General features: G+C 36.6%; 1 protein-coding gene across 4 annotated transcripts; it reads right to left on the bottom strand.

Annotated features, from left to right (window-relative positions):
* Window positions 1-592: 592 nt before the first annotated feature.
* Window positions 593-26,774, bottom strand: LOC112044905 (endocuticle structural glycoprotein SgAbd-8). 4 transcript variants are annotated; one of them, XR_008252198.1, is made up of 6 exons: window positions 19,923-20,225; window positions 8,264-19,455; window positions 3,873-3,981; window positions 1,770-1,873; window positions 1,400-1,440; window positions 593-777 (listed from the first exon to the last, which is right to left on the bottom strand). XR_008252198.1 is itself a non-coding variant. In XM_024080911.2 (4 exons), exons 1-4 carry the CDS (start codon window positions 26,021-26,023, stop codon window positions 637-639), a joined length of 381 nt encoding a protein of 126 aa, XP_023936679.1. In that variant the 5' UTR covers window positions 26,024-26,774; the 3' UTR covers window positions 593-636. The 4 variants fall into 4 exon arrangements, 1 of the variants encoding a protein (XP_023936679.1); XR_008252197.1 differs by having other exon boundaries at window positions 8,264-12,754; window positions 13,222-20,224; XR_008252199.1 differs by having other exon boundaries at window positions 8,264-20,224.
* Window positions 26,775-27,995: the final 1,221 nt, after the last annotated feature.

Here is a 27,995-nt window from a genome sequence, read left to right as displayed (position 1 = left end):
TGTTTTTTTTATTATATTTTATCTCACAAAGTTCACAAAAAATATTGGTTGCCTGTAAAGTCGGTATACGGGCGAAAGTTTTACGTGACAACGACTTTGAGTGGTAAAATAATTTTAATGTGAATATTCATAATTTGAACCGGTGTGTATGCCTATCTCTCTCACTCTCTCTCTCTCGCTCTGTCTCTCTCGCTCTTAGGCGGGCTAACTGTGCTCGAGTGGAAGGGACGCGTGCCTTTCACTTTTTATGTCTGTCTCTCTCGCTCTTAGGCGGGCTAACCAAGCCCGAGTGGAAGGGACGCGTGCCTCTCACTCGCTCTCATTGTGAGCGCATAACGTGAGCGGAGCGTAACGCAGTTTCTTGAAGTGTCACTCGGCAAACCAATTTATAAGACGTTGTCACGTCAAAACTCCTTGCCAAGATTTGACAAGTACCGTTCGTTTTTAGACGGATGATAAAGGTTTTATATTACATTACAGCACATGTGCATTTTACTTTACATTACGGCACATGTGTGTAATGAGATGTACACGGCAACCCAAAAATGGGGTTACCCCCAGCACTGGGGTAACAGTAAAAAAATAAAACTAATTTTGCATAAAAAACAACTTTTATTACATAGTTAAGTGTAGAATTTATACGTCATTGAGTCGAGACTGTCTGGCGATGTAGTCGAGCGCGCGCTGTATCTGCGGCGGGACGGGAGGTGGGGTGGGGAGGTGCGCGCCCGTCGGGTGGAACCCCCCCGCGTCCGCCGTGTACAGCAGGTTGATTACCTGGAACAACGCATCTGTATTAGGTTTCCGCTAAGCGATTTTAGCGTTCCGGTACGATGTGTAGAAACCGAAAGAAGTGTGAATTTTCATCCTACTTCTAACAAGTTAGTCTGCTTCCATCTTTCACTTCATACCCACTGCGGGACATAGGCCTTTTGAAGGGACTTCCAAACATCACGATACTGAGCCGCCTGCATCTAGCGAATGTCTGCAACTCGCTTGATGTCGTCAGTTCATCTGGTGGAGGGTCGACCACCACTGCGCTTTCTAGTGCGGGGTTGCCATTGCAGCAACGTCCATCGGACCCCAACGTCCATCGGCTCTTCGAACAATGTGCCCCGCCCATTGCCATTTCAGCTTCGCGACTCGCTGAGCTATGTTAGTGACTTTGGTTTAACTACTTACCATCAGTAAATAATAAAAAAAAAGAAACAAAATAGGATAGAATAGATAATGTAGGGAAAATGTGTGTTCGGCTATTAAACATGGCTTGGTTCTATATTAGAACGGGTATCCAGGGCTCTGGTAGGTATCTTGCCAGGTTTAGTTGGACGGGGAGAACAACTTGAACAAAAAAGTGGAGTGTTAACTTGTTTTAAATTACGTCCTTCACCCTACATACCTCGGTCACAAGTCCGGGACTTCACTCTCTTATGGTATTTTCTGCAATTGAAGGGATTATTGGATTAATTGTTAAACCCAATAGGCTCTAAATCAATAATTGTGTTTTGCCCTTTTAATACCGCTTCTGAAGTCAACCTGTCTCCGATAATATAGTCGTATGTGTGTGTGTGTTCCCTTGCCCTTCACATAGTTACGCCTCTGGATGGACCAACGACATCAAGTAAGTTCAAGTTGCATGACATTTTAATATTGGCATTCTATATCAAATTCGAATACGACGAAGAGAAGTTACGCAAGAAAACTATCGGCGACAAACGGAGTTTTTACTCGCTTATATATAAAAATATTGATGATATGTCAATGTTCACCTGTCCATCGGGCGCCGTGTACTGGTACTGCCCCTCCACCAGCAGGCTGGGCTCCCCCCCTGCTGCCTGCACTGAGCCGCGCTGCTCGTGGTATATACCGCCCTCTGGAAACAAATGCGTTATTTCAAACTTCACCATAGACTCGCAAATCCGCATTGAAGCAACGTTGTGGCTTTAAAGTCTAAACTTCTAATCTTCTTTACTGAATATTATAAAGAGGAAAGATGTAGTTTGTTTGTTTACTTTAAATAGGCTCTGCAACTACTGAACCGATTTGAAAAATTCTTTCACAGTTAGGTAGCTACACTATCCCCGAGTGCTATAGGCTATATTTTATCCCCGTATTCCTTCGGGAACGGGAACCACGCGGGTGAAACCGAGCGGCGTCAGCTAGTCTATTATAAAGAGATAAAAGGGGAATCCTCACCGGCGCATACAACCTCGGCCCAGGGAACCCAGGTATAAAAGTATATGGAGATGATAATATGATGTATAAATAAGGATCTATTTAAATAATTTGTAAAATTTATAAAAGAATGTTTCTTGAATAAAAATATATTTTTGGAGTTTACTCCTTAAGAATCGATTTTTTATATATAAGGTCCGGTATGAGAAAAATCCGAGGGGTAAAACCAACTGAACTAACGAAAAAGTGTCGCGTTTTTGGTGCGCACCTTTAGTGCGCAACTTTCTAATTTAGCTGTGAGTGTATTGAGACGTACATAGGGTATGCTGTATAGGCGACTATACCTATATACTATATGTTATTGGGCTTGTTTGTTTAATGATTATATCATTGTAAGAGTAAAATATATAATGTGAAGTATATTATAAAGTCTATTAGTTATTTTACAATTCTATACATTTAGTCTTCTTTAACATAAGTATTACTAAAGCCCTACTCGATGTGCACTGTTTACCAACAAAAAAAGTGTGTATGTTAAAAAAAAACAAAAAGTTAGCTCGAAGCACGTCTCAATACTCGCGCCTTAAAAGTGAAAGGTGCGCAACCGAGGTGCAGCAGGCCGCGGCGTGCGCACCCGCCTACAGCGTGCACATGGGTGCGATGTGCAAGTTATTGGCGGCACAGCGCACGGTGAAAGGTGCGCAGAATAGGTTGCGCACAAAAAACGTAACGCATGTCATTTCATAACTTATTGGAGTTTACTCCTTAACAATCGATTTTTCATTTATACCCCTCGGTACGTTTTTTGTGCGCAACCTATTCTGCGCACCTTTCACCGTACGTAGCCACCATAGCGTGCACATGCCTAGCGCGTCCGCACGCACGTGCACGCTGTTGGCGGGCGCGCACGCAGCGCTGCACCTCGGTTGCGCACCTTCACTTTTCAGGCGTTGCTACTGAAAAGAGTAAACTCCATTCGTGCGTCGGAGCTGACACACTTTTTTTTTATCACTCTTCTAGGACAAGTTCGCCAGCGTACCAAAGCGGCGAAGTAACATTTGAAGTTGTAGTATATTTTCTTTGTATTATTTTTTGGAAAGTAACAATCAACCCAATCATAAGTCTTCAAAAAAAACTCAGTCAGTATGGTCAACGATGGTTTGTCCTCGTTGTAGACAAAGTAAAGATGATTTAAAAATGTCGCAAAACGTTGTAGCAAACTTTTTTTGATAGTGTAATGATTAAAGAAGAATTATCAAGATTTTTTTGGATATAAGTGTATGGATGGAAGTATAAGAAATGTAAACAGTAATTGTTATCAAATGTAAATTATAATACTGTATGACTTTTTCAAAAGAGCAACTGTTGAGTTTCTTGCCGGTATCTTCTCAGCAGAACCTGCCTTCCGAACCGGTGGTAGAATCTTTACAAATAGTCAACTGACGTGTCAAAAGTGCTTGTAAACTGAGCCTACTTGAAATAAATGATTTTTGATTTTGATTTTGATTTTTGATGCCCGGGATGGTGTTGTAGTAATCTCTGCATCTACTGAACCGATTTTGAAAATTCTTATACCACTAAAAAGCCATGTTATTTGTGAGTGACATACACTATATTTTATCCCCGGATTCCCACAGGAACGGGAACTATGCGGGTGAAACCGTGGGTTGCCAGCTAGTACTAAGTATAGATGCTACCTGTCTGTAATGCCCACTTGTACGACCCGTCGTCATGCGGACCGTCGAAGTCATTCCTGATAATGGCTTCCACATCAGCACAGATAGATGACCGCAGCACTGACAACAGCTGAAAGAATAATAATGGTAAGCCTCAATAAAGCCGTGATAGCCCAGTGGATATGACTTCTGCCTCCGATTCCGGAGGGTGTGGTTTCGAATCCGGTTCCGGGCATGCATCAAAAACTTTTCAGTTGTGTGCATTTTAAGAAATTAAATATCACGCGTGTCAAACGGTGAAAAAAAATGGATTTTTTCGGCATAAAAAGTAGCCTATGTGTCAATCCAGAGTAAAATCTATTTCCATTCCAAAATTCAAAGGTTTCCCGAGATTTGCGAAAACTGGCGATTTTGATGATATAAATGTTTGTTACTCTTTCACGCCTCAACTACAGTGTTGTTGTACATATATTCATAATGATATAGAAATAATATGCTTTAATATGTTTCAAAGGTCTCTATTTAATTTATAAAATATTACGTGTTCATCTGAAGATTCGGATTTTTTTAAATCATACATGTTGATGTTGACATTGAATAAATTTAACATTTTTTTTTTTATAAAAATTTAAGAAAGAAATATTAACATTTTCAAATTAAAAATACATAGACAAGAGTCAAAAAAATCCCTGAAAATACCCCTAAAAATTTCAGACCCCTAAATAAATCCCATTTCACTTATTTAAACCCTAAATCTGGGGGAAATCCTCTAAGTTGGGAACCCTGCTCAACTACGGAACCGAATTAGCTGATTAACACATAGGCTACTTTTCATCCCGGAAAAATCCATGGTTTCCGAGGGATTTGTGAAAAACTAAATTCCACGCGGATGAAGTCCCCGCGATTTCGTCCGCGTGGAATTCCGTCCGCTAGTTTCATATAAAATCGTGTTTACGTTAACGCGATAGCAACAGTATGTAAATATTGAAAACTCCCACTAGGCACACTGGACTAGACAGTCGTAAGGTTTAATTTAAAAATTAAATATTAAATTATTCTAATTCGTAACACGCTTGACATTGGTTTTGTTTGTTTAAAATATTAAACATAAAGCTTCTTTCACATTGAAGGAAAAATTAAAATTTCACAAATCCTGAGTTTTCCTTTTCTGTAATTGGTAAGAACTAAGCGGGATAATTATACAGGATGCTCAGGAGTATTTCGCATAACTCTAGGGTTATATTCTTTATGGAAAATGAATTAAAAATGTCCAAGGAACATGTGTTCTAAAATGAATATTTTCGAGGTAAAAAATATTTCTTTTGTAAATACGCATCTGTACCTATATTATGACCTAGCCAAACTTTTTCATTGATAAATATCATGAAGTAGCTTACTAGGAAGTGCGGAGTACCAGTTGCAATATCTCGTCGATATCGACAGTCTTACCACTACGATTACGTAATTTAAAATGCTTTAAATTTAAGGATAGATAAAGGCGTGTAATACATGGATAGTCAGAATTATTTTATAAGTAGGTACTTTGTATTAAAACATAAAAAAGTTTTTTTATTAATAAAAAAAAAATTGTTATGCAGTTCGGCTCCAATAAGTGGTCTCGTCAACATCATGAAGTTATGGGAAATACTTCCCGAGCACCCTGTATAATTACTTTGCTTGGCTCTACCCAATTACAGAAAAAAAGGATTCAGGATTTGTGACTTTTTAATTTTTCCTACCTCGGTGTACCTACTATAGAATTCTAGATGTGTTAGATATTTATATAAATTATTCTTAAAGCAATTTATGTTCTTTTCTTTCCTAATTTTTTTTTTGGCAAATTATAATAAATTCTAATTCAAGCAGGGTCTACCCTATTTGCAGGAAAACCGCTGAAATTTGGCTCCTTAAGAACGCGGTGTTTGATGGACCTTATATGAGGCCTATGACCAGCAGTGGAAATCCATCGGCTGATAATTACTATTCCCACGAGAACGTAATCTTCGCGAGTAATAACGCAAGGTACTTAGTAAAATATATACTTATCTATTAGTGTAATTTTTGATATATTTAACATTATTTACTTTTATTATACATGTATATCTATTAATAATTATACTTTTATTATAGGTATATGTTTTCCCACTTTTTCTGTTGTACCTATCCATTTCTTTTGTTTACAATCTCTCCCACTGCCAAGGGTCACTGGCAGAGATCTCTTAAAGAGATAAGTGTTTCCTTGTCCACTGTTTTTCTGTTTACTTTTGTTTGTGACTAATATTGGTACTAAATAAAAAAAAATAAAAAATAAACTTTCATTGTGACATCGCCTTTATCTCTGATAGATATTTAATGGTTAAACATTAAACGCAGTTAGTTATTAATTAATATTCAGTACATAATTTTACAGAATAAATAACTACTTATTACATATTCAAAAGATTATTAAAACCGATAACTTAAAACTACTAAAAAGACAATATGCTTGGATTTTTATTGGCTTTGGTTTTATTCAAATTGATATTATCAATTTTTTAACTATCATTTCTTAGTTTTTACAATGGCCATTAAGAATTTATAATAGGTATTTATTAGCTATTTTATGAGCTAGTTCTATCTATGATATACCTATAAAAATATTAGGTTTAATAGGTTTTTCTCAAACATGCTTGGAAAGGATCATTCACGCTCCATACATTTTTGGGCTCTTTTTGAAAGTGCCGGCCAATGAAAAAAATGGCACGAATCGTTAGAACTAGTCATTTGCAGTAATAGCTAATATGGCATGAAAGTTGTAGGAGGGCTCTGAACCAAGTTATACAGGTTTGACGATTCGTTATTTCCATACATTTTGTCAAATGGACAGTTCTAACGATACGTACCAGTTGGCGGGCACTTTTGAAAATTTACAAAATGTATGAAAATAAGGAATCGTCGAACCTGTATAACTTGGTTCAGAGCCCTCCTACAACTTTCATGCCTTATTAACTATTACTCCAAATGACTAGTTCTAACGATTCGTGCCATTTTTTTCATTGGCCGGCACTTTCAAAAAGGGCCCAAAATGAATGATCTCCACTATTTTGACAACCTTCTTCGAGATAAATCGAGCTTGCTGAACTGGTCGAGCAATAGTTGTATGAAAATCCATAACTATCGGCCAAACATATTACTATCTAAAATCATATTTGTCGTGTAATTTAAAAATGGGACGATTTTCTACTCCTTAATAAGCTTTACGGCTCTGGGTTCTAGCCCTTTTGAGATCTTCTACTCCGCAACATGGCGACCAAAGAGGTAACTTAACAAAGGATTAATTTAAATTTCGAACTGGCTTGCACATAGAAAGCTGTTTAGTAAAAAAAAATACTTTGGCGCGTAAAAAAACTACTGTTATTAGTTGCTCGTCAGCTTCGTCATTGGTTATAAAATAGTATACACGTAAAATTAACGAAAGCATCTTATCCCGACCATCGATCTCCCATCAAAACTTTGAAATTCAGAATCACGCCGAAGACACTAGTATACAACAAACTTCAACCTCGTTAGAATTATCTCAAACCCAACATAATTCCCTAAAAATTCAAAATTTTAAGAATTGTACATTCAATAATTGTACTTTTAAATAAAAGTTCTGAACTGTACTACTATATTATTAAAGTAAATACTTGGTAAATAAAAAAAAATCCAGGTATTTTTTATTACTAATTGTTAATTCTTCCTGTACGGTTACAAATATTTATTCCTAAAAAGCGGGTATTAAATTAATTAATAAATTTGGCTGGTGGGAGGCTTCGACCGTGGCTAGTTACCACCCTACCGACAAAGACGTACCGCACAAGCGATTTAGCGTTCCGGTACAATGTCGTGTACAACCGAAAGGGGTGTGAATTTTCATACTCCTCCTAACAAGTTAGCACGCTTCCATCTTAGACTGCATCATCACTTACCATCAGGTGAGATTGTAGTCAAGGGCTAACTTGTAGAGAATAAAAAAAATTCTTGGTGTACGGTTTAATTGTCACATAATGCAAAAATTGTGATATTAATTCTTAAAATTCTTATTAAATTAATTAACACTGACATCCGTACAAACCTGGGTCTCGAACCCTGGACCTTACGACTATTAACCACTGCGCCACAGGTACTACACCAATTAAGCAGTTACTTAATGTATTCGTTATTTGGTTTCATAAACTTAGTTAACCTTTAAATATAATAAGTGTGTGCAAATTATGACATACTTTACATTCACATACTAATTAAACGTATAAGGGCATTTTTACACGACTTTTGGCGTAGAGGTGTGAAAAGTCCTAGATTCGATTCTTGACGAAACAAATCCTACTGATATTATAAACGCGAAAGTTTGTATGGATATGAATTGATTATGAAACACGGCTAAAACTCACATAATATTAGGTCGGAGTATGCCCGACTAGTTTCGCACCCATACGGGGCCCTTAGTCATGAGCTGGTTCTGGCATCGCGGCACGATCTACGAATACGAGAATCCAACACGAAAATGAAATAGTGGACGAGTATGTACGACAGTTGTACATATTAACAGACTCGTGTGAGTATGGAAATTTAAAAGAAGAGTTAATTAGAGACCATAGATCGCACAGAATACAACGGTGTCATAGCCCCGCCAAATACAAAATTCAAAAACGAATACATTCTCGAGTCAGTACGACACGAAGCGTCGCATCAGTAACTTTTAATATTATTCAACAAAAATGGCGTCTTATGTTTTCAAATATTTAGAAATTACTGTTCACAAAACTAAGTATTTTTATTGATTATTATATTAATTTATGTAATTATTGTTAGTGTTAAATTTTGAAATACAAATTATGAAAAAAGTTTGTATATGCGGATGTCAAGGACACTCGTGACGTTCGTTTTTTTAAGGGTTTCAGTGGCTTCACGACGTTGCTTGTAAAGACTCACTCTGCATTATACATATTTACTCTGTGGGCGTGTACTAAGTGGGCGAATTTAGAGAAATAATTTTCTGATAAATTGTTTTTTACTACTTTTTAAACCCAATTTTGATTTCAGATTAGTTTTGGGAGTCCCTCATTATGGGGGGAGAAAAAAAGAGTCATCGCCTTCTCCAAGTGACGATTCGAGTGATTTTGAAAGGGAGAAGGAAAAATGTACTCCCTATAAATCCAGTAATTATATCTGCAAATGCTTTGAAAACACGCAACAATAAATATATTGTATTTTTAACCAGTAAAATAATTCAGAAAAATCCGTAGGGAAAAAAGAAAAACTGGCCATTTCATTTGGGATCAGACAATAATGTGTCAATGGAGTTAAATATTTAAAAACAATTACCTATAAAGTAGGTATAGTATTTGACATTGCAAATAATGCCAATGTCTTTATTCAAAATTTTCAGAAACATTTGAATTTGAAACCTAGTATCCCAGCCATACCGAGGTCACAGGTGTAATTAAGGGGAGTTCCTCTAACACTTTCTTATAAGCAAATATTTAATTTACCAGCTAGTACATGCAACATAATTGAAGTACGAAGAATAATGTCAAGAATTAAGTCATCAGAAGAACCGGGCACCCAACTACCAGATTAAATTCAATTGGATTCTTGAAGACACGAGGTAAGTCCTTATATACCTCCTGTTAACAATGCCTTAAATGCCTAAGACTTGACCACATTGCAAAGAATTGTAAAAATGCAGTATTTACACAGAGAATCAAAATTTCAAGGACTGTACTATAGATAAGACCAATGCTAAATGAAGCTATTGTAGAGGCAACCACATAGTGGTCTATGCAGTGTCCAATAAAAAGGAATAAAATTAACAAAAAATAAATAAAGGCGGAAAATAAAGAACCGGCCACCCAACTACCAGATTAAATTCATTTGGACTCTTGTAGACATAAGGTTATATATCTCCTATTAAGCAATGCCTTAAATGCCTAAGACTTGCAAAGTATTGTAAAAATGCAGTAAAATGCAGTATTTACACAGAGAATCACAATTTCAAGGACTGTACTATAGATAAGACCAATGCTAAATGTAGCAATTGTGGAGACAATCACATTGCGGTTTATGCATATATATATACTTTTTTATAATCCTTTGAAAAAAATTAAGAAAAAATAAAAATAAAGGCGTTCTATAAAAAATTAAAAATTATTTCCATCCGTAGAGAATGACCCAAATAAGCAATTACAATAAGTCCGACAACATTCAGTAAAAAAGCATTTTCCTAAAAATAATGAATTATATTAACATAGTTCAGTGGAATGCTCAGAGCTTGCTATGTTATCAACATATTTTATCACAATTTTTATATGATTGATGATGATGAACATGACATTCACATTGCATTAATATGTAAAACGTGGCTTAAGCCAAAAAAAGCATCGTAAGGAAACCTTGCCTAACCCCTCTCATTCTGAGAGGAGACTCGAGCTCAGCAGTGAGTCGAATATGGGTTGATAATGATGATATTCATGTATCAGATATCCTATCGTAAAATAAACAGAAACCACATGATTCAGTTATTCCCAAAAAGGGGAACGGAGCCCGACCGCGTGACCTTTAATTCTAATATAAAAATCGGAACGTCCCGATATTGACAATTGGGCCAAAATCGGGACGTCTGACAACGCGGGCATCGAGTAACCTTAACCCGGCACTGGCCAATTGCAACAGCAGTAGATATTACTATTCATATTATATGCAGTGATTTGCAATTTATTATGGAGCTATTTATGCCGTATTTTACGATATCCTTGTCATCAACACCCGGTAGGTATATTGTTCCGTGCTTAACCTTTAAGTGATATGTGCTATCCATCACTAGCACATGCTGAGTGGTGACCATTTTGGTACCACACACCTAATTTTTTTTTTTTGGATTTGATTTTATTTTATTAGTTTAATATCTTTAAATAATCTTAAGGACTACTTTTTATCACAGTAATATATTTAGGTATGTAATATCAATTTAAGTAAGTTTATTTTATTGTATATATATATACATATATATTATTAATGTTAATATTGGTATTTATGTATTTTAATTTTCTTAGTTTATGTAAGTATATTTCATTTATTGTTTATTGTACAGTATTTTAAGTCGATATTTGCGCACCAACCACTGCTCTTTGTAAACGTGAATTCCTTATAATAACGGTTGCCTGGAAGATATCACTTTAGAGATAAGGCCGCCGTTACACCATTGTTTGTATTTTACTTGGTTTGTTTTTGTAAAATTTTGTTATTTTGTTTTTGGTGTAATAAAGTGTTTTATTATTATTATTATTATCTTTAAATTATTAGTTCACTGTATTTTTAAAATTACTTTCTTTTGTTTTAAGTATTTGTTGTCTTTTGTGTATTATGTGTGTGTCCAAATAAAATATTTTTTTCTTTTCTGATATCTGTCCGATACGATCTCAAACGCTTCGAAAACTAGAAAAATGTATGGAAATGACAGATCTTGATCACGTGACCTGTCGAGCAAATGTCATTTCCATACATTTTTCTAGTTTTCGAAGCGTTAGCGATCGTAGAAAGAGAATCGACGTGCCACTTAGCTACAGGGGCTGTATTTTAATTTTATACACTAAGTAATGCAAGGATAGATAAAGGCGTGTGTTACACGGATAGTCGAAATTGTTTGAATTACTTTGTATGGTGTTACTTTGGCTGGTGGGAGGCTTCGGCCGTGGCTAGTTACCACCCTACCGACAATGACGTACCGCCAAGCGATTTAGCGTTCCAGTACGATGTCGTGTAGAAACCGAAAGGAGTGTGAGATTTTCATCCTCCTCCTAACAAGTTAGCCCGCTTCCATCTTAGACTGCATCATCACTTACCATCAGGTGAGATTGTAGTCAAGTGCTAACTTGTAGACAATAAAAAAAAAGTATGAAAACATGAGTTTTTATTTTTTAGTTAAAACGATATTAGTTATGCAGTTCGGCTCCTATAAGTGGACTTGTCAACATCTTGAAGTTATGGGAAATACTTCCGACCACCCTGTATATGTATATAAATTGATAAAATCCACAAACCAAAATTGAAGTCCACGAGTTTTTTTTTTTTTTTTTTTTTTTTTTTCGCTGGGAAATGCATTTACGCATCCCTACTCCAGAGGGTATGTGGGACTCGCCGAAACTTCGGAATACCCACTAAAACCCAGCGGATCCGGCTTCGTCCTTTGGTGACATCACAGGATCATTTAGCACATTCTACTGTGATGTCCCGACGTTTGTCTCTATGTGTCGCCGCCTATCCTGTTCGCCCTACATTAAGGTGGGAGTAGGTGCGCATATCGACGCCTCCTTCTACCCTGCCTCCGCCTGCGTATAAGGGGAGCATCGGCAGCTTCTTCCCTCGCTCTCTCTTCAGCCTCTTTCAGACCCATGACAGCCTCACAAAACGACAGCATCACTGACCAGCACGTTTCACTGCCTATCATGGCGTCAACTACGTCGGGCAACGAGACGGCTCTACCAATAGTGTGCACCGAGACCGGGTAAGAGCTGGGCGGAGATATTATTAAATAAAATCCGGTGAGATAAAAATATAATTTGTATTCAATAATTTAATCTAAAATACTAGCTCGCGGTAGGCACACGAAATTTGTAGGGTCGTGGTAGTCCGTATTTTATCTGCTAATCTTTGATGTTGCTGTATGAAGTACTCCCCTGTTGTGATGCCGAGATGTAAGGTGGCACCAGGACGCGGAGAACCCGACGGGATTTGGTTCAGGGCACGTCGGATGCGTAGATACGTGTACACGTAGATGATTCGATTCGTTGATTATCCTGATGTATAATCCGTGCCTCGAAGAATAAGAGCAACGGCGACGACGACGAAGACGACGACGACGGAGGCGTCGAAGGCGACGAACCCTGGAATCGATACAGTACCTAATTAGCGGTAGCTATATCAATTCGTCCTGGTGACCACTGACCGGCGGATGTGCGAAACAGGTTTGTACTTACACATAGAAGAAATGCCGGTGTGGTGGTAACAACCAGAACGAAGTAATATTTAAAACAAAATAGTATATAATAAGCTGAAGGCTAAATGATTCGAATAAATTGAAGATTTATTCGAATTGCGGGTCAGCAAAGAAAAAGTTGTATGAACATTCTAGAATATGTGACTAATAATTAATTTTACCGAATGTTCATGGTTATTGCACTAATATTATGATAAAAAAAGATACAATTCTTCTAGTATAATGTAAGTAAGCTAAAAGTAAGAGAAAAATAAAATACACACACAAAGAAGTAATGAACAAAGAAGCCGTGATGAAGGTGACATTGAGATATTACGTTGCATAAAGTATTTTAATGTGCCATTCAAAACTTACCCTAATGCGGGGAATCGCACTGCACTTACTAAGGAACAATTTGAGTTCACTTTAAAGGTTTTAATTTTTATAATTCGGGGTTTTAATTTTTATAATTCGGAACGTGCGTCCACTCTAATAGCGAGCGACACACTGCTCGTCGTTCGAAATCCGACGGGCATCGAGCCGAGCCCGCGCGGGGAAGGAGGGGATGACGCAATCGCTGCGTTCACGCAGGATTGTAACGTTACTCGCTTCTATGTTATTTACTTGCAATTTTTAAATATGTGGTACCATTTCGGTACATTACCCCGCCGCTCCCTATAAGGGTTTTATTTTAAAAATAAAATCCGTGTTAAATACTAGTATCAATTCTTCACAATTACCTTTCATAATAACCTTTCATACATCACCTTTCATTAAAACGATTTGTAACTAAGCATTCGTTACAAGTCGCTATCTTTCATTTAAAAAGTCACTGCTTATTGCGGCAGCAGTTGACTTATTGGAAGAATGTGTTATGATTTTAATGGGGCGAGTTAATGTAACTAATGTAGGTGTGAGTTGTGTTGTATTCTAAAAAATATAATTATAACTGAGTTAATGAAATGTGCTATATTTAATAATAGTATTTAATTCAAAAATTTGTTAATTATTAAGGATCAATTATGATTTATTTTTAAATCTTTAATATGCCAAGTCCCTAGACTGTTACCCGACATGTCTTCTAAGACATATACAAGTGGCGAGCGTTTTTCTAGAACTCGGCACTTTATATATTTTGGGGCCAACTTTTTACTGAAAAACTTGTCTTTGTCAGACAAGACATAAGTTCTCTTGTACACTATGTCTCCTACCTTGAATTCGTGGGCTTTTCTGCGCAAATTATACCTTCGAATGTTTTTTGCATGGGCATGATATAATGTCTTTTGCACCTCATCAAACAAGCTGCCCAAGCAACCACGATTTTCTGCGTATAAATCTCTTGGCATAAATACGATTTCGTCTCCAACGTCATTGTCGAGATAGTGTGAGCCACAAATAACAACTTCGCGACCGAAAACTAGGAAAGATGGTGTATAACCAGTAGCTTCGTTGATGGAGTTGTTAATCGCGAATTGTACTGCTGGTATAAATGTATCCCAGGTTCGATGATCCTTATCGACGAAGGTAGAGAGACATGTTATAATAGTTTTATTATACCTTTCTACAGTGTTAATTTGAGGGGTATATTTGGGTGTGTAAAATACGTTGGGGACATTATATTTTTTGAAAAAATTGTTAGTGACACTACTAATAAATTGAGGGCCATTGTCCATGAAGACAGTTTGGCAAACCCCGTGAACTAAAAATATTTGTTCTTCTAAAATTTTAACTATAATTTCAGAAGTTGCTTTTTTAAGAGGGAAGATATGACAAAATTTTGAAAAACAACAGGTAATTACAAGAATATAAGAATTTTGTTTTCGGGTAACCGGGAGAGGACCGACAAGGTCGATTGATATCATTTGATAGGGACGGGAACATTGCTTGGGCCGACCCATTTCACCTAGCGTGGCATGATTTTGCACCTTATATTGTAAGCAAGTTTGGCATGAGCTAACGTAACTTGAAACGTCACGAAACATGCCAGGCCAGTAATAACGAAGCGTAATGCGTTTGTACGTTTTAAAAATACCTAAATGACCAGAAGTGGGCTCATTATGATTTTCGCTTATAATAGCTTCTCTGAGTTCTGATGGAACTACTTCTTTCCACGAAAATTCATCAGTTAAGTGGCATTTATTTTTAGTTAACCGAAAGAGAGAATCATTTTTAATTTTATAATTTGGAAAATTTTGTGAATTAGTTATACAATTATTATAAATATTTTTGTACCAATCGTCTGTAGTAGTTGTGACAGATTTGGCAGTAGTAATTGCTGAGATATGGATAGCCCGAGACAAGGCGTCAGGAATAATATTGTCGGCACCACGACGGTGTTTAATTTCAAAATTCAATGCAGATAGACGTAGACCCCAACGTGCAAGACGACCCGTTGGATTGTTGATTGAGAGAAACCATTTTAACGCACTGTGGTCTGTGTAAACGTTAAATGTTTTTCCGTTCTCTACGTAACATCTCCAATGTTCTAATGCTGTCAGTACTGCAAGAGTTTCACGTTCAGTAATGCTGTAGTTCTTTTCTGCTGCCGTCAATGTTCGACTCATATATGCAACCGGGTGTTCTTGGCCATTAATAGTTTGAGTAAGCATGGCGCCAACTCCATAATTACTTGCATCTGTATGCACATCGAATGGTAAATCGTAATTGGGACATGACAAAACTGGAGCGGAAACTAAGCACTCTTTAAGTTTTTTGAAAGCTACGTCAGCCTCGTCTGTCCATAGGAAGGGTGGTGCATTTTTTTTACTAGAAGTTAATTTATTAAGCGGTCCTGCAATAGTACTAAACTGTGGGACAAAACGACGATACCATGTTGCAGTTCCTAAAAAACGTTTCAACTCCTTACGATTTGTAGGAGTTGGGAAATTAAGTATGGCCTCCACTTTATCAGGATCGGTTCGTAATCCGTGAGCATCCACAACATAACCTAAATATTTTAGTTGGCTTCGAAAGAATTCGCACTTCTTCAAATTTATAGTTAAGTTAGCCTTCCGTAATTTTTCTAAAACACGAATTAAAAGAGAGACGTGATCATCAAAAGTTTCACTAACAATAATTATATCGTCTAAATAAACGAAGATACGGTGGTCAACATCACCTAATAAAGCGTCAACTAAGCGTTGTTGCGTGGCCGGAGCGTTGGTTAGTCCGTATGGTGTAGTTTTAAATCGAAACGTGCCACGAGAATTCACGTAAAACGCTGTCTTATCTCTGTGTTCTTCAGCAATAGGAATTTGCCAGAAGGCCTTGGACAAGTCTAAGCTACTTAAAAACCGCGCATCTCGCAAATTATCTAAAATTTCCGATATATATGGAAGGTTGTAGGCGTCGCGTTTGGTAACTGAATTTAATTTCCTACTATCGAGGCAAAATCGAGGCTCTCCGTTTTTTTTATTTACTAAAAGAACTGGCGACTGCCAAGGGCTCTCGCAGGGCTCGATCACATCTAATCCTAACATCTCATCCACCTGCTCAACAAGGATCTTTTGCTTTTCGGGAGAAAGCCTGTAATATCTCTGCCTAATTGGTGGAGAATCACCCGTATCGATGCGATGCGTAATTAAATGTGTTCGTCCTAACCCACGATTTGTAAATGAAATGTCATGAAATTGCTCGATGACATTGTCAGCAATAGCTCTTTGAGTATTATTTAAATTATTATAAGAATTTAGCAATTTTTCCGATGTACACTTAGCACTAGTGTCTGCCAGTGATGCAGTAAAACTAAGCGTACTTAAATATTTAGGACATAAATTAAACGATTTCCAAAAATCAATGCCTAATATAAGTGACAATTGTATTTCGGGAACAACTAAAGCCTCAATTATTTTAAATTGACCCTCAAAACTTATAGGTAAGTTAATACTTCCTATGCTTTTAAAAACGTTTCCGCCAGCAGCAATTATTGAGATATTTGTTCCGTTCTCAACAAGTTTAAGACCACTGAGTATCAATGTATCGTGAGAACCGTTTCCAATAATTGTGACTGTTGCACCAGAGTCTAAAAGTCCTGACGCTTCGATGCCATTAATTTTAACATTGACGTAAGGTCGAATATCACCTAGAGGCTTATTTGGCAGAATTGTAGAAATTTTGTAACAGGCGAAGAAATTTTTAATAGTTTTTAACCAATCATTCCATTCCTGTTTATCTAGGTGACCTTTAATCATACAATTCTGCCTTTCTAGTTTTTTGGATTGCAAGTGGGACATTCTGGTTTTTTAAAGTTTTTTAATCCACACTTGAAACAAATGACCTCGGTGCTTTTACAGTTATGAAAGCTGTGTGTATTATTTCGACATCTGGGACAGAAAACATTTTTAGTAGGGTTAGTAGTGTTAGTTTTATTAATAGAATGTAAATATTTTTTGTTAATATCGATATTATTAGTGGTAGGCTTAACATAATTAGTTTGATTATTATTATTACTAGGATGAGTTAACTTTTTGTAAAAATTCGAATTATAATTATTTTTATTACTAATATTTGCGTCTTGTTTATATGCAAACTCAGGTGCTAAAGTATCTGAAGTGGCGGCGATAGGTTCATGAAACTGGGATAATCGAGACTGAACATTTTCATAATTCTTACACAATGTTCGTAAGTGTTCTATTGATTCGATATTCGTAGCGGATGCTAAAGTACTTGCGTAACATGGCCGAATATTGTGCAACACTATCTCGAGCTGGTCTTCCTCCGGCAGGGCTTTTGACAGACGAGCAAACATGCCTGATAAAATTGATAAATATATAGTTATATTTTCGCTCTTTCCCTGAGTTCTAGCACGAATCTCTGATAATAAGCGGTAGTCATAGTCTGTTCTGTCAAAATCCTGCTTTAAAAGAACGGCTAGCTCTTCCCAAGTTGAAACCTGGTCTCTGACGCTGCGATACCAATGGATGGCATCACCAGTAAAAATATCAGTACCATAGGCTAAAATTTTAGTGCCTGATATATTACGAGCTAAACTAAATTCATTGACTCGCTCAATGAATGAACGGACGCATGATTTTCCGTCATATTTTAATTTACCTATTTCAGTAGGGAACCTATTATTGCCTTCACAAGTGACAGTAATATTTAGTGGAGCTGAAGAAGACTGTGGATCCGTGTTCGAAGTAGTTATTGATAACGGGTCAATACTTTTATTTTTTAAGTTTATAATTTGCTCATATAATTCTTTAAATAAGGAATTGCATTGAGTTTTAGTATCTAGCTGTTGTTTGCCAGGTTCTATTCTGTTAAGTCTATGATATAAGTGATTCAAAAGATTTTCGTGCCTACCTAATACATTCTTATCTGTGACCTCTGTCGTAATTGATAAATTTATTTTTTCTAATAATTCAACACAATTGTCTAAATCCTCCTGGGGCTCGAGATGGGTGCACAGTATGTCCTCCGAAGGATATAACTGACCTAGTTTATTTATTTGCTTTCTGAGGTCAGACACTGTATTGGCGGGAACTTCACCTCTTACTGCTACCTCATATTCCAATTCGGATTTTTGCAGTGAAAAAAATTTTATGGGATACGACATTATGAGTAACTCAACAAATAATATAAGAGAAAATAAAAACTAATAGGTTGAAAAAAAAAAAATTATAAAAAAATCAAACCGGAACAATTAAATAAACCAAACAAAAATTAATATGATAGGGTATGTATGGAATGGCACAAAAAAAAAATTAAATGATAAAAACGAAATCTTCGTTCTGTTACAATCAATTTAACAGAACGCTTTGGTTTGATAATATGAATGGATGAAATAAAATAATGATTTGCAACAAAAAAATAAAAAATGAAAAACAAAAAAAAAAAAAACAGAAAATAAATTGCAACTGGTGTGAACGCACCTTTAGTTTTAGTAAACTAGTGCTAAAGTACGCAAATGTACTTATAACATTTAATAAATTTTAACAATAAGAAAATATGGTATTAAGTTTTTTTTTGTTGACTGTACCTCCAGTCAAATATACAAAAATTAATAATAATAAATTTAATATTTTTTTTTGAGAAAAAAATATGCACTAATTCGTTAAAATCGAAAACGATTACAAATAAAAGGACACTACGTTCACCTCAGTTACTGCAAACCAAAAAAAATCAAGCGTTTTACAAAAAAAAAAACCATGCACCGTACAAATCTACTACTAGGCAACAAAAAGAAAAGCAGATAAACCACGACAAGGGCGCCAGTGCACCGAGACCGGGTAAGAGCTGGGCGGAGATATTATTAAATAAAATCCGGTGAGATAAAAATATAATTTGTATTCAATAATTTAATCTAAAATACTAGCTCGCGGTAGGCACACGAAATTTGTAGGGTCGTGGTAGTCCGTATTTTATCTGCTAATCTTTGATGTTGCTGTATGAAGTACTCCCCTGTTGTGATGCCGAGATGTAAGGTGGCACCAGGACGCGGAGAACCCGACGTGATTTGGTTCAGGGCACGTCGGATGCGTAGATACGTGTACACGTAGATGATTCGATTCGTTGATTATCCTGATGTATAATCCGTGCCTCGAAGAATAAGAGCAACGGCGACGACGACGAAGACGACGACGACGGAGGCGTCGAAGGCGACGAACCCTGGAATCGATACAGTACCTAATTAGCGGTAGCTATATCAATTCGTCCTGGTGACCACTGACCGGCGGATGTGCGAAACAGGTTTGTACTTACACATAGAAGAAATGCCGGTGTGGTGGTAACAACCAGAACGAAGTAATATTTAAAACAAAATAGTATATAATAAGCTGAAGGCTAAATGATTCGAATAAATTGAAGATTTATTCGAATTGCGGGTCAGCAAAGAAAAAGTTGTATGAACATTCTAGAATATGTGACTAATAATTAATTTTACCGAATGTTCATGGTTATTGCACTAATATTATGATAAAAAAAGATACAATTCTTCTAGTATAATGTAAGTAAGCTAAAAGTAAGAGAAAAATAAAATACACACACAAAGAAGTAATGAACAAAGAAGCCGTGATGAAGGTGACATTGAGATATTACGTTGCATAAAGTATTTTAATGTGCCATTCAAAACTTACCCTAATGCGGGGAATCGCACTGCACTTACTAAGGAACAATTTGAGTTCACTTTAAAGGTTTTAATTTTTATAATTCGGGGTTTTAATTTTTATAATTCGGAACGTGCGTCCACTCTAATAGCGAGCGACACACTGCTCGTCGTTCGAAATCCGACGGGCATCGAGCCGAGCCCGCGCGGGGAAGGAGGGGATGACGCAATCGCTGCGTTCACGCAGGATTGTAACGTTACTCGCTTCTATGTTATTTACTTGCAATTTTTAAATATGTGGTACCATTTCGGTACAAGTGGACGATAGTATGTGCCTCTGCGGGCTCCAGGCTGCACATTCAGCTAGTGTGTGATGCGCTGTGTCTTCAGTGGCCCCACACTGATGGCATACCGGAGTCAATTCTCGCCTCGCCGTCTGGTGCAGATACTTACAAAAGCAGGGTTAGGGTAGGCCTGGGTCGGGGATGAGCATCCCCCTTTGTAATTAAAAGCAAAGAAATGGATAACCAAGTGAGGTAATTGTCAGATAACCAAGTAATCCGTACATTTAGTTTGTAAATGTACCTACAGAACCCCAAAAAAGTGACCTCCCTAACACCGCAAATGAAGCCCTCAAGCGAAGGTGACGTACAAACTTACGTAACTGTACCGTGCCGTTAAATTGATGTAGATAGCCCAGTGAATATAACCTGTGCCTACGTATTTGCTATATACACTCAGAGTCATAATTATCCGCCCACTTTAATATGGCCGCGTCATATTAAAGAGGGCGGATAATTGTGCCTCTGAGTATATTTGGCATATTCCCTCAATTAGTCGGAAAATACTGTCAGTAGTTCGTACCCACTACTAACAGTATTTTCCGACTAATAATAATAATAATAGTCCAACGGGGATCGAACCAACACCCTTCGGTGATGAGTTCGACCGCTTTACGACTGAGCTATTGAGATATTGACACTGAATAACGATTGAATATTGATGCAATATTCACAAGTGAATGTCACCTGTATCGGCAATTGGCATAAGTCACGACCCACGTTTAGGAGAAAGGCGTCAGTAAACAGGTATTATACAAAAGTTTGTATCCGGTATCAATTTATATTTTTTGCCGATAGACATTGTCCTGTCATAGACCACTTTCGTCATCAATAAACTAGCCGACGCCTCGCGGTTTCACCCGTGTAGTTCCCGCTCCGGTGAGAATTCGGGGATTAAGGGGAATGACCATCCCCAGCCCAGACCTCCCCTAACCACTCGGCAATTTACTTATGTCTATATAAATCTTGATAATTCTACTTTAATACAATCATTACTTTATCAAAAAAAGTTTGCTACAACGTTTTTAATTTATTTTTAATTTTTCCACAACGGGGACAAGCAAAGATCGTTTTAAGTTTTCCGATATTTTTGAAGACTTATGACTGATTTGGTTGTTCGTTATCTTGTTTGTTAAGCTTGTTGGTAACAGAGAAAAATAATACACAATAAAATAATACAGTTCAAATGATACTTCACCACTTTGGTACACCGTCGAACAATTTTGCCCTAGAAGATATAAAAATTGTATTTTTCATCAAGGAACATACTTTTATTAAACCAATTATTTAACCAGAGGGCCTAGTGGCAGATTGATACTGTTACTGTCACGTAACGTAAACGCGAATTTCTAAGGAATTGAAACAGCGCCATCTAGTGGCACTACTGCACAACTGTCTCAATCTTACTTCCTACTCCTACAGTCCTACTATATCCTACTTATTATTATAAAGGCGAAAGTTTGTATGGATGTTTGGATGTTTGTTACTCTATAACACCGCTACTACTGAAGCGATTTGGCTGAAATTTGGAATGGAAATAGATTTTACTTTTTATCCCGAAAAATAATGGATTTTTTCGGGATAAAAAGTAGCCTATGTGTCAATCCAGAATAAAATCTATTTCCATTCCAAAATTCAAAGGTTTCAATTCCATATAAATTTGCGTAAACCTCAACGTGATAGTAACAGTATGAAAATATTGAAAACTCACACTGATCCTTAGTTATACATCATATTATCATCTCCATATACTTTTATACGGGGGTATACCTGGGTTTCCTGGGCCAGCGTTCTATGGGACGGTGGGAATTCTCCTTTGAAGCTGACACTTACAAATAATGTGGCTTTATATCGATAAAAGAAAAATAAGTTGGATATGCATCAATTTTGATGCGACTTTTACTGGAAGATAGAGGAAGCTATGGAGCAAACAGACTATTTTTTATCCCAGATAAAAATTCCCGGAAATCCCGGAAGAATTTAATGTGGCGTGGAGGATGTAACAAGATTCAAACCTACGCCTACGAATCGAAGGTAGAGGTCGTATCCACTAGGCTATCGCGGATCAGAAATTATCAGTCGGTATCAGTATCAACCCATATTCGGCTCATTGCTGAGCTAGAGTCTCGTTCAGAATGGGGTTAGACCAATAGTCCACCACGCTGGCCCAATGCGGATTGGAAAATTCTCTGATGTGCAGGTTTCAGGTTCAGGTGCAGGCTTCAGATTTTCCTTCACGATTTGAGACACGTGATTTTTAATGTCTTAAAATACACACAACTGAAAAGTGGGAGGTGCATACCCCGGACCGGATTCGAACCCATACCCTCCGGAAACGGAGGCAGAGGTCATATCCACTGGGCTATCACGGCTCTTAAGAAGACTCAGAAGTTATATTGCTCACTAACTCACAAAATTTCCCTATGTTAATTTGGCTGGTGGGAGGCTTCGGCCGTGGCTAGTTACCAGCCTATCGACAAAGACGTACCGCCAAGCGATTTAGCGTTCCGGTACGATGTCGTGTAGAAACCGAAAATGGGTGTGGATTTTCATCCTCCTCCTAACAAGTTAGCCCGCTTCCATCTTAGACTGCATCATCACTTACCATCAGGTGCGATTGTAGTCAAGGGCTAACTTGTAAATAATTAAAAAAAAAACTATATTTAAATTAGCAATTTATTTGCAACATTTAATTATTACATTATTGTAATATATTTTGTGCATAATTTATTCTTTTGAAATACATATTTACATATTTAAAGAAACCATGATTGTTTTTGCGTTAACTTGAATGGTTTTATGCAAATCTATTAATGTATGAAAACTGCTTCGTTGGTCGAGTGGTTAAGATGTTTAGTTAGGTTACATTCAAAGGGTAAAATATGATTGAGTTATTTTTTAGAAACTCATTTTTATTTATTACTAAGGGAAATTTTTAATTAAACAAAATAGTATAAAAATTGTGTTTTAATAAACCTCTGTCCTCCGAATTTTTAATAATGGGTAATGCAATAATAAATGGATTTCAATTTCTAACTACGGGCGGCAAATATAAACTCATTTTCTATTGACTTAAATTATTGCATTAATAAGTATTTCCGTTTTCTGAGAAAAGCCTTCTCGAACAAAGAAACATTAGATACTCGTAAATCTTTTAATACGATAATTAAAATTGACGGCCGCGTGGCGCAGTGGGTAGTGACCCTGCTTTCTGCATCCACGGCTGTGGGTTCGATTCCCACAACTGGAAAATATTTGTGTGATGAACATGGGTGTTTTCCAGTGTCTGTGTGTATTTATACATTATATAAGTATTTATATGTAGTATATAAATGTATATGGATATTATAATATCAACTATCTTTGTACCCATAACACAAGCTACTCTGTATGCTTACTTTGGGGCTAGATAGTGATGTGTATTGTTTAAGTATATTTATTCATTTATTTTAAATACTCCACCACTAGATGGACCGAGGATATCAAGCGGGTTGCAGGGAGCCGCTGGATGCTGGCGGCTCGAGATCGTTGTGCTTGAAGGTCCATGCAAGAGGCCTATGTCCAGCAGTGGACGTCTATCGGCTGATAAGGTAAGGTAAGGTACGAGTAAATAATAGCTCAATGAGTCGCGAAGCTGAAGTGGCAATGGGCGGGGCACATAGTTCGAAGAGTATGGACGTGCTGGAATGGCGACCCCGCACTAGTAAGCGCAGTGTTGGCCGACCCCCCACCAGGTGGACTGACGACATCAAACGAGTCGCAGACATTCGCTGGATGCAGATGGCTCAGTATCGTGATGTTTGGAAGTCCCTACAAAAGGCCTATGTCCTGCAGTGGACGTCCATCGGCTGATATGATGATTATGATGATATAAATAATATAGTAAAGAATTCTTGAATTGGGATTGCAAATGCTGTCACAAAGTCACAAAATTTTAAATATTCGGTCGCTAAAACATAAATGAATTTTTGACGGCCTCCGTGGCGCAGTGGTATGCGCGGTGAATTTACAAGACGGAGGTCCTGGGTTCGATCCCCGGCTGGACCGATTGAGGTTTTCTTAATTTGTCCAAGTCTGGCTGGTGGGAGGCTTCACCCGTGGCTAGTTACCACCCCACCGACAAAGACGTACTGCCAAGCGATTTAGAGTTCCGGTACGATGTCGTGTAGAAACCGAAAGGAGTGTGGATTTCATCCTACTCCTAACAAGTTAGCCTGATTCCATCTTAGATTGCATCATCACTTATCATCAGGTGAGATTGTAGTCAAGGGCTAACCTGTAGAGAATAAAAAAAAATGAAGATGTGGTAAGAACACACTTTTACGTCTGTAACTCACGCAGCGGCAGGTCAGAAGGTTAAATCCGTACATTAATGTATTTTATTAGACTTTTTTGTAATTGTCCATTCATTCATACACTCCAGGTGGCCATTTTGTTATTAATGCAGCTGACCGATTACTCTAATCAGTTAGTATGTTTGCTTGGATTTATTTCCAAACTAGCGGACGCCCGCGACTTCGTCAGTTTGTAAATTAATGTATACTTTCAAACCCTATTTCACTCCTTTAGAGTTTGAATTAAAAAAAATTTGGAAACCCATTATATTTCGATTTTTTTCATGATTTTTGAACAAATTCTTAAAAACTATAACTTTAAAAATGAAGGACTTTCCATACAAACTTTCAACCCCTATTTCATCCCCTTCTTATTATATTTTCGCAATAAAAAGTATCCTATAACCTTCTCCGTATTATGGTCTTAAACCGTGCCAAGTTTCATTTGAATTCATTCTGTAGTTTCAGCGTGATGTCCGAATAACAAAAATCTTCAGTGTACAAATGTACAAAATGTAAAGAATTCGTATTATAAGTATAGATTCTAGATGGCGCTAGTAGTACTCTATGTCACGCTAACGTTTGTTGTTACAAATGGTATAAGTAAAATCTCAAATTGCGAATAAACTTATAGAATTCGACAAGTTTTATTATAAGTATAGAATATAATATAGATAGATAGATAGATATAGATAGACGTTATGTTATGAAAATGGGTATACACTATACAGGATGCTCGGGTGTGTTTCCCATAACTCTATGTTTATATTCTTTATGGAAAATTAATTGAAAATGTCTAAGGAACATGTATTATAAAATGAATATCTTTGGAGTAAAAATATTTCTTTTGTAAATAGTGTGTTCCTTATATTGCATCCTTAATCCTTATATTACGACCTAGACTTATTCATTGATAAATATCACGAAGTAGCTTATTAGTGAAGTGCGAAGTGCTAGTAGCAATATCTCGTCGATATCGACAGTCTTACCACTACGATTACGTATTTTAAAATGCAAGGATAGATAAGGGCGTGTGTTACATGAATAATCGGAATTATTTTGTATGAAAATATAATTTTCTTTTGTTTTAGTTAAAAAAAATTACTTGAGCAGTTCATCTCCTATAAGTGGATCTTGAAGTTATGGCAAATACTCCGCAACAGCCTGTATATTCTACACAGCATATTTTAATTTTTATAAAATAAATATTCTGACAGATTATGAATTCAATCTCGTTTTACATATAATAGGTTCATCAAGCGATAGGTAAGCAACCCTTAGTGGTTCTTTTCATTTAGATCTTTAGAGTACCAACCAACGGGGTGAGGATCGAACCACCACCCCTCGGTGATGAGTCCGACCGCTCTTACCGTTGAGCTACTGAGGCTTTTATTAACTAAACTAGAACTAGGAATTAAATAGAAACTTACCAATAATACTCCCACTGTGTATTTCATATTGTAATCACTATTTATGTTGTCCTCAAAAAAAATAAAGCACTAAAAAAACTTATATTTAATTACAAAAAATTGTTTTAATTGAATAACAATTTTAATAAATCACAAAACTTATGCATTATCCAAATCTATTGATTAAACGTATGAATATTTATTTCAGAAAAAGATTTTTTTTGTATTTATTTTTAAAATTATTCAGTAATACACCAACGAAAGAAAAAAAATACTAGTACATAGAAAAAAAAATACAGACACGGATTTTTTGATTAGTGTTTTAGTTGTTAGCGCGTTAAATTTTGAAAAATAATCAAAGATGGCGGACGTAGTGTCTCTTCGCAAGTTCGTACCTTCACTAAGTGATTGTAAGTTGTCAATGGTGACTTCTGACCTTTAGTCCATCCCACATTACCGATACCTTTACTTACTATGCATTTGTTTAGTAATTAACACGCCTAGATAGCCGTGATAGCCCAGTGGATATGACCTCTGCCTCCGATTTCGGAGGGTGTGGGTTTGAATTCGGTCCTCCAACTTTTCAGTTATGTGCATTTTAAGAAATTAAATATCAACGGTGAAGGAAAAACATCGTGAGGAAACCTGCATACATGAAAAAATCCTTAATTCAAATCAAATCAAATCAAAATCAATATGGGTTGTTAATGGGATAAACATTTACCGTGACAAACTTTTAAGAAAGAAAAATTCCTTCATATTGCACCATTTTTGCATTTTTAACCGGCTTTAAAAAAAAAGTGGAGGTTCCAGCACCTTGGGACCCCAACGTCCATCGGCTTTTCGAGATATGTGCCCCGCCCATTGCCACTTCAGCTTCGCGACTCGCTGAGCTAGGTCAGTGACTTTGGTTTGCCTTCGGATCTCCTCATTCCTGATTCGATCACGCAGAGAAACACCAGGCGTGCTCCATCGCCCGTTGAGTGACTTTGAGCTTTCTAATAAGGCCTATAGTTAGCGACCAAGTCTCGGATCCGTAGGTCATCACTGGCAACACGCACTGTCCGAAGACTTTCGTCTTCAGGCACTGAGGAATTTTGGTCTAATTATTTTTTATTAATTGTTACCTACATTATTTTAATTGCTATATTGTGAATATTAATTCACGTTAAATACTACTAAAGCATTAGTAGTGATGAATTCATTCCAATTGATTTTAGCGATTTTAATTTTGTGAACACGAATACTGTTTGAATAAACGACTAAATCTGTGATTGAAATATAATTTTTATTTAATTAACCATTTCTGAGATGTCTTTTACACATAAAATCTTAAATCTTTAAGAAAATTCACTAAAATACGACCATTTGTTACATTGTAATTAAGTTTTCAGCTTGTAGTCATTGTAGCTTATACTCTTAGATTAGTTCTTCCCAAAAAAAATCCAAAATGAACATTTTAGCCGAAATTAACATTTACTTATTTTGTTATTTACCAATGACGCGATCCATAAGAAAAACATACATAATAAAACATGTGAGAATTAAGTGTTTTCGCTGCATGTTAATTTGTTACTTTTACGCAATTTTGCATTTTTTTTTGCGTAATAAGTATTTGTAAGTTTCCGCCTTTCGATGCGTTACAAACTTGCGATGGTGTTAACAGAGATTTCATCACACCACCTACACCATACAAAAAAACTGGTACATATACAGGATGCTCGGGAGTATTTTCCATAACTTCAAAAAAAAAATTATAAAAAAATAATTATATAAAAAAAATACAATCTTTTTAAATTCCAAGTACGCTTTTACAATTATACATAGACAACTAAATACACTGTTCGCGCCCTAAATTCATATTCGCGAACTGGTGTACGGAGAGGACACAAGAGGGCGCTGTAACTCCCAACACGTCAAGGAGAATACACGTCGACTTTCAACGCGAACAAAAAAAAAGGACAATCTTTACGTGTACAAATCTTAGAAGTATTATATATTTAATGTTACGAATTTAAGA

This window comes from Bicyclus anynana, chromosome 26 (genome assembly GCF_947172395.1).
Source record: "Bicyclus anynana chromosome 26, ilBicAnyn1.1, whole genome shotgun sequence".
In the NCBI taxonomy this organism is placed as follows: Eukaryota; Metazoa; Arthropoda; class Insecta; order Lepidoptera; family Nymphalidae; genus Bicyclus; species Bicyclus anynana.
The sequence above is the reverse complement of the archived record's forward strand: the minus strand, read 5'-3'. Positions and strand labels throughout refer to the sequence as shown.

Coding starts and splice junctions, on each gene's coding strand:
- LOC112044905 (XM_024080911.2), bottom strand. CDS start 26,023: ATGAAATACACAGTGGGAGTATTATTG. Junction 3,982..25,996: donor ACACAGTGGGAGTATTATTG/GTAAGTTTCTAT, acceptor TTATTCTTTCAG/CTGTTGTCAGTGCTGCGGTC. Junction 1,874..3,872: donor CAAGTGGGCATTACAGACAG/GTAGCATCTATA, acceptor ATTTGTTTCCAG/AGGGCGGTATATACCACGAG.